The sequence below is a fragment of the Beta vulgaris genome, chromosome 8, assembly GCF_026745355.1.
Source record: "Beta vulgaris subsp. vulgaris cultivar EL10 chromosome 8, EL10.2, whole genome shotgun sequence".
In the NCBI taxonomy this organism is placed as follows: Eukaryota; Viridiplantae; Streptophyta; class Magnoliopsida; order Caryophyllales; family Amaranthaceae; genus Beta; species Beta vulgaris.
The window spans coordinates 14,876,372-14,884,894 of NC_079209.1; the positions used below are offsets into that span (position 1 = coordinate 14,876,372).

The following is an 8,523-nucleotide window of genomic DNA, read 5'->3' on the forward strand; positions in this document are numbered from 1 at the left end:
ACCTCGTAGGAACTATTGGAGATCGAGTCAGGAACAAGAGGAAGAACTCACGCGGAAAATGAGTGAAATGTAGAGGGAGGACATTGCCACATATATGCAGAATGTGATGATTTCACAGTCCACTCCGCCACCTACTAGGCTATATCCTTTTTTTCCTTCACCATATATTGTGCCATCTCCTTCACAACCACCTACTCAACCACCTACTCAGTCACCTACACAACCACCTGCTCAGCCACCTACTAGGCTATATCCTTTTTTCCCTTCACCATTTGAAGTGCCGTCTCCTTCACAGCCCACTTAGCCACCTATTCCATCATTTGTTCCACCATCTGCTTCATCATCTCCTGGGCCATCTACTGGGCTAGCTTTTTCACAAGCCATTCAGCTACGTACTGCACTATCTGAATTTTCCGACACTCATTCTCCTCAGTTGAAGGTACATATAATTATTATATATACATGTGCTTTATAAAAATAATTATCTTATATACATGTGCTTTATACAAATAATTATCTTATATACACGTGTTTTATACAAATAATTATCATTTATAGATGTGTTTTATTCAAATAATATCTTACATAATTATTTAGAACGTTACGTTGTTGTTAGGACGAGATTCCATGTCGATTGTATTTGATAGAGCCAACTAGTGGAGAGACTTGTCTAGTGACAGATGCATACTCTTATGCTTTTGATGAGACCACTACAGTTCATGGGTCTAGAATGATGAATGATCACCTTAAAGTTAAAATTCATCATTTTGTAGAGAAATATAGTCATTTGCCTCTACCTGTCCCCTTCCCTGCATATGAGATCGACACTACATCTAGTGCTTTGGATACGTGGGTTCAAAGGGCAAAAATTTTAGTTCAAATGTTAGGTGATGAGGTAATTGTTCATATAGGCCTCCATTTTTGTAAAAATAATAGCATTCAATTTAAAAATTTCATAATCTTATGCGCGTTCTCAAAAATAATTATTACTGTACACCGACACATAAAAAAAAGGGATTTCGGGCGTGGCGGTTAGATCTTCTAGCCAGCTGCTTTCAGCCGATTCGACTTCTCTTTATAGTCCAATTATCGATGATCGATCGTTCTTGAACTCCCTCAGCGAAGACTGTAGGGAGTTAGCGGATACGCTTTCCCTTACTGTCCCAGGCGATGACGTTGTTCGTGTTACCTTGCCGAGCTCCTTGTTCCATTATTCAGGAGATAATGGCACCGCTTATCTGACCAAGGAGGATATTGGTCAATTTATGAAAGGAGAGATGATTAATATTTCTATTATCCAAGTGTACATGAGGTAAAAATAATCAAAGTTATGATTTTTTTTTCTTACATTTCATTATATGGTAGTTGTATTTTTCACATATAATTTACTTTGGCCAATGAGTTTTTCGGGCTATGCAATCTGACTTGGATGGATTTGGGGATACTATTGGACGTGTTTGCTGGATGTGTCCGAAGAGTACAGCGGCTGTGCGTGCATCGAAGGAGGTATGACTTACATTCAGCATGCTGTGACGGGATCTGCCGTTATTGGTGCTAGTATCATCTTCGCGCCAATCTTTCAAGAGTAATATTCTATATTAATATATAGTTTTACAAATATTGAATGTTGCATGATATGTGATATGTTTAGTAATTATTGTTATTCAATCTTGTAATAGCTGTCATTGGATGCTCCGTGTCATATGTCTCTTGCTTGGGATAGTTTATACCTTAGATACCGCTAGCTTTCACAAAGAGCGGAAGTTAATGATTAGAATGCCTATGATAGCGTAAGTTGATTGGTTTGATATTCTTTAAATGAATTGAGATTATAACATAAAAGAATTAAAGACTAAATCATTTGATATTGTGTTATGTAGTGCTTTTAGGAGGTTTCAATTGAGCGGCCACAAAGTTCGTTGGGAGAAGCTTTTGTGGAAACATGTTGAGGTATAATAGAATTGTTTGATTTAATTAAAAGCCTACGTTATTCTCATTATACGGTAAATTTTCTCATTTTCTTAAAACTTTTGATAAAGTACTCGCAACAACAAGGAGGCACAGAGTGCGGTTATTTTGTGATGCGATACATTGACGTACTCGCTTCATATTTTGGTTCGGCGGATTTCGACGAAGTAAGTTCATATAATTATTCCTTTCATATTTTAATATTTAACTATTTGAGGCTAACTCTGTTAAATTATTTTCAGGTTTCTCGTACCTTTACCCATGATCCTTATACGGAAGATCAAATCAATGAGGTGAAGAATAGTGGGCAAGATACTTTATTGATGAGTGCATTGCATAGGTTAGTTAGTTAATGTTAATTTTCTTTGTTTTTCTAACTTTAGACGAATATATATAAATTATAGCAACTTGTACCAACCAACATTATCGTAGTGATTTGGATTTCTTGATATATATATGTTTGCTTTGCATGATATTTGTGTTGGATTGAATCATATTTATTTATTTTTGAACTTGGAATTTGGATGGTGGATGTTGGAGATGTTGGTTGTTGGATGGAATTTGGGATGATGGATGTTCTTTGTTGGCCTCATTTTGGATGATGGATGTTGGTTGTTGCATATAATGTTGTATTTCCTATAGTTTGGTGATTCCATAAATCATGAATATATACATATATATATGTATATATATATATATATATGTATATATATATATATATATATGTATATATATATGTATATATATATATATGTATATATATATAGTATATATAATATTATATGTATATATATATATATATATGTATATATATATATAATATATTATATTATATATATAATATATATATATATTATATATATATATATATATATATATCAAGATATATAACTTTTCATAAATAAAATCATTATTTCAAGGAAATGAAATCGGTTCATTTTCTAAACCAATTAATTGAACCGAAAATTTTTACATCCACGTTATTATACCCGTTTTTTATTTTAAGGAATGAAATAATTATTTTAGCAAAAAAAATTCATTCGTTTTGTAAACAAATTAAGTTAAATCGGAAATTTATGGTAACTTATTATACCTGTTTTCTTTTACCCCGAAAATATTAGTAAAATAAGAGATATTTAATAAAACCCTTATAAGTGCTCCGTATTTGACCCGTAGCAGACCCCATACGAGCACTTGAGTATTTATCATGTGCTCCGGTTGAAAACCGGAGCACTTAGATTTACAAGTGCTCCGGTTGTCTCAAAAATCGGAGCACTTGAGAATTTTATATGTTCAAAATTCCACAAGTGCTCCGGTTGATAAGAGAAAACTGGAGCACTTGTGAATTAAGTGCTCCGGTTTTTTCCTAACAACCGGAGCACTTGACAAATTTTTTTAAATAAAAAAAAATGTTGTTGTTGTTGTACAACAGCAAGCATACAACAACAACAACACTAGTTGGAATAATATCATGCCCTCAATAAGCTTATGTACACCCATGCATCAGTTACCCTTTTTATATTTTTGAGTGGCTATTTGTACATTGTCATGTTTGAGTTACCATTTTATGCAGTCAAATGACTAATATAAGAAGCATAACTCATAGCAATAACACTAACTTCATCAACAAAAAATAATTACAACACTATACAATTACATCATAACAAATGCTTGCAAACCTTATCCATATGAGAATCTATAATTGTATCGACATTAATGGTTCTAATGTTGAATGGAGGATGATACAGTAAGAAGAAAAATAAATCTGCAAGGAATTCAACAAGAGGGGAACATAGTAGATTGATCGTCATCTAATGTTGAATGGAGGCTACAATAAAACGGGCATTTTAGTCTCAGCCTTTCAGACAGTTATATATCATAACTGAGCATAGCACATTTCTTATAAGCCATCAAAATTTACCCACAGAAACAAAGGCAATAAAATCAACAAAAACTAATCTACTTTTGGAGGAGCATATACCAAATAGATAAACATGTTAGATGACGATCAAGAGACACGATACAATGCCTTATGATTCAATGTGGAATGATGGGAAAGAATAACATTACTTTACATAACAATAAACACATCAATGGAAGATCTGAAGAAATTCACACACCAATGGTTATTAGTTTGAATGATTACTGCTCAGCACCACCATGTGGGCTACCTTGATCCACTCTCCCACGAATCCGTTTCTGGAGGTGCTCTAAGCTGGCTACTCTTTGCATGGATGCAGTTCTTCCCATTTTGCTGCCATTCAATACTTGTGTTGCAGCATTATGCAGCACATTGTCAATAATAGGAATGTCTGTGACACCACTGTTAACTCTTGGATTAGGACTGGGAAGAGGATTATTATCAACAGGCTGATAAAAATGAGGTTGTTTAGGTTCATCTTGGACCGGTACACCAGCATCAGCTGAGTCAGAAGGGCTCCCACCAAAAGGTGACATTCCCATGGCAGATATTTCAGACATAGCCTGCAGCAAAGGGTTCATCCCTGTAACTCTCTTTACATTCTCCTCTGCCATTTTAACCTGAAAAAACAAACTCTTAGTTATAACTTCTGAGAAAAATCTGCACTTTTGTGAAGCCAATTTAAATGAATACCTTTGCCCTTAAAGTTTCGACATCAGCTTTCAAGACCCTATTATCCACAGCAGCCTCGTTAAATTTTTGGCTTATGTCAGTAAGACGCTTCAATAATGAAGAATTTTCAACTCTCAGCTGAGAAACCTATTGTAGAGAGGTTACGGAAGATGATGAGGGGTTCAAATACAATTATAAATGTGCAGATGAATATTAAATAGCAAATGTAGAAGCAGAAAAACCTGTGTCTCAAGTTCAGTCAGATGTGCCTGCTTTCTCCTCCTTGAGCGCCGAGATGACTCTCTATTTGAGAGCATTCTGAAGTGGGAAAAGAACATAAATCATTGGTAAAAATTGACAATGCTAGCATGATGTCAGTTGTGATATTTATATCAATCAATTAAACGCATAGGCATCCAAGTTTGGGTAGATCCTGTATCCTAAGAATAATATATTAGTTTCTTAGTTGATAATTTTTTAAGTAGTTTGATTATTTAGTAAAGTTTTTAATCTTTGTGGATGACTTTTAAGCGGCCATAGTGGTTAGGTGGTGTATAATTGATCATAAGAAATGGAATTTTGCAAAAGATTTTACTTTCTATTCGATACAGGAGGTTGCTTACTTAATCGGTTAGTTCCTCTAGATAAGTTGAAGTTGAACTTTCCATGTTCAAGCTAACTGATCAATTTCAGAGGCTATACTTCTCACAACCAACCAAATGACCACCTAAATAATATGGAGTAAATCATATAGTATTAAAGTAATGAGTGTAAATATATGCTTTTATACTTGCTAAATACCCCATTTGAAATTTCTTCATCTTCATTGTTTGTATTTCATCCGTTTCATAATACTCGCTACACTTTCCATTGTGAAAAGTTTCACATTACTTGCTACACTTCCTTTTTGGATAATAAACTCTCTTTATCTCTCTCCTCTCACATAAATAATCCCTTTTGTTTTTTACTCTTTATCTCTCTCTTCTCCAAAAATTGCCTAGGAGTCCGTAAATTGAGAAGTGTAGCGAAGTAATATGAAACAAAAGAAGTAGGTATTATCGTTAAAATCAACATGAGATATTTAATGTAAAATGTAAAATTACAACCACATTCATCAAACTCCTCAAATTTATAACATTGTATCAAACTACTCATTACAATATACAAAAATGAAACCAAAAGCATCATCCACACATCAACCCTGCCATTGTATTAAAAGAGGACAGAGAGAGAAAATAACAAAAAAAAAACAAAAACAGCAGAGAGACTAACCACCAACATCAATGAAGTCATAAATTTAACCCTGCCATGGTCAATGAAGAGTTTAGACCAGGATAAATTAGAAGTTGCACACATAACAAGACTAGAGCACGAACAGGATCTCCAAAATGAATACTGGGTTATAAAATGCGTAATCAAGTTCCTAGAGAGATGATGAGATTTAAAAGTATATACTAAAATGACAACAGCAATACAAAGAGCCAATCTTATCATGAACTTTGATTTATCTGCATACACTAACTAACTTGTCATCTAAAAGGAGAAATGTGCACCTGCGGACATATTGTAAAGCACCAAGTATTCTTGTTTCGTCATCTTTGCCTCTTTTCCTAATCTCTTCAAGGAATTTGGAGCAGTCACAGCTATAATGCATCCATCATATGAATCCTCTGCCCCATCCCCATAAAACAATGCACATCCTGAAAATTCATTTGTTATCCTATTAAAACTATGTGGGACTTCAACCCCAGAAAGGGGGAGGGGGGAATCAATAGTTAATAACCTTCATTCAAACTTTGATTCATAAAGCAAATAATACTGTGCTTTTGGTCCATTGATTAGGATAGAGGTATGTAGTGTTTCCTTTCAAAAATGTTCTATTTCTTAAATTATCTCCACTTTACCAGTCGCTTCAAATGTCTTGTATATGGGTCTTCCTAAAACAAAATTCTCTACTAGACTGCCGGGGAATCTCAATAACAACAAAAGGGCGTGTTTGTTAAATAGTCTATGTAATGGGCATGTACTTTGCATTTGATTTTCACATGAAAAGAAGTATACATTTCTTGAATTTAATAGAAGGATCTCCTGGAAGCAAGGAAGTTTGGTGATACTTTAAGGAGAATACTAATAAATCACTTCCATTATCTAATAAGCCTTTGCTGCATTTACCAACAAAAATATACTAATAATCCAAAAAGCTCCAGCTTTATACTCGAGATAAGAGTTCACTTGCATGATGCAATAGTCACTATTTTAGTCAAGAGATACAAGATTAACAAGTCAGTAAAATTTGCTCGCAGAACTTGATGCATTGGGGGATGAGGCCATTTGTGTGTTTCGCAAAGTTTCCATATTTCTTACAGTAAAACTTTACCAACAAGCATTAGACATCAGGTGTAACTACAAAACATGTAGAATTTGACTACTAACCTTTGTCACATGTTGAAATAAAAGTCACTTCACAACTGGTTCTTATTTGACTTCCTCTAACCTTTTTTTTTTTTTGCAAAAAATCTGATCAAAAATCTAAAAAAAAAATAACGCATAATTCAAACATTATGCAACATTTAATCTCTCTTACCTCAAAGTAATATAAGGAGGATGAGTAGAATTCTGCTTCTTCGCCTTAGATTTCTTCGCTTTTCCTCTGGCTTCTTCAGCATTGTGAATCTCTTCCGTAGGAGTATTATCCGACGCCATAGTAGAGCAACTATTGCTCCAATCCGTAAGTTCAGCAATCAGTTCTTCTTGCTCCGCAGGTTCAACAATCTGTTCCTCAGTTGTCGTCATTGTAGCAAAATTGGAAGCACTTTTCTTCGCTAGGGTTTTGAAATCGAGAATTTTATGGAGAAGAGAGAAAAAGAAGATATATCAATATGAGAAGAGAGAGGGGATAGATAAAGCAATACAGAAGAGCGACGACAACACAAAGGGGAAGGAGTAATAATTACGGTTAGGGTTTTGTTCTGGCGGTGTCGTTGTTTTGGTTTTAGCAGAAAAACGCCACCATCGACGACTTTTGAGTTCTCATCCATGGTGGTGGTGCGATTCACGAACAAGAAATAGGGTTAGAGTTTCGATTTTTTCATGAAATTTGTGAGAGAAGGAAGAGCTAGAGAGAGAGAGAGAGAGAGAGGAGGGGAAATAGTGTACGCGGGTGAAAATGAAATGTTGGGTTTTATGAATCGCCAATCCTCAAGGGCTTCGGTTAATCATATCCACCGAGGCACTAGTCATATTTTTTCTTTTCTTAAAAAAAAGTTGGACTAAGTGCTCCGTTTTTAAACTAACTGAAGCACTTGATAAGTAGCAAAAGCATTTTTTTTCCACTAGTGAATTAGTGTATATTTTGGAAACCAATCTTATGAGTGATTTGCGATAAAATAATATCAAACAAATATCATTAATTTAATAAATTAAATATACTTTCCTTATCTATTAGGCCCTTAGTCAGATTTTCAGAAAATATACCCTAATTTTCTTAGGTTAGATCCACACCATTGTAGTATAAATAGAAGATGAACTATCAAAAAATTCTTCATTTTCCCTTGAACTAATAACCCACGGTTTTTCGATTTTCTCTCAACCTTAAGTTCTTTTTGTAATGGAAATATCAGTATTTGGAAATCCAATTACAAAGCTTAATTCGAACGTGAATATTTCTCATTCGAAATTAGAACATTATAGTTTCTATTAAGCAAGTTGTATAGTCTTAACCATGTTTCAATCAGAGTACTTAAGATTTTTTGATATTTAAAGAAAATTTACTATAAATATAAATTTTAGTTACGACATTTGAGATAGTGTTAAAGATCTTGTTTTAATAGAAAAGGGAATGAAGTTATTTTTGGATTGTGATAACATGATATTATATCACCTTCATTGCACTCCTCCAAGGGCTCATGAAGTGTGTACCCCATTTTTCGAGGATTTTGACTTAAACGATGGAGATGTGTTAC

At 34.1% G+C, this 8,523-nt stretch overlaps 1 protein-coding gene across 1 annotated transcript; it reads right to left on the reverse strand.

Annotated features, from left to right (window-relative positions):
* Window positions 1-3,998: 3,998 nt before the first annotated feature.
* LOC104901074 (light-inducible protein CPRF2-like) lies at window positions 3,999-4,890 on the reverse strand. Its single transcript, XM_048637682.2, has 3 exons — window positions 4,804-4,890; window positions 4,583-4,708; window positions 3,999-4,509 (listed from the first exon to the last, which is right to left on the reverse strand). Exons 1-3 carry the CDS (start codon window positions 4,876-4,878, stop codon window positions 4,111-4,113), a joined length of 600 nt encoding a protein of 199 aa, XP_048493639.1. The 5' UTR covers window positions 4,879-4,890; the 3' UTR covers window positions 3,999-4,110.
* Between the last annotated feature and the right edge of the window lie 3,633 nt (window positions 4,891-8,523).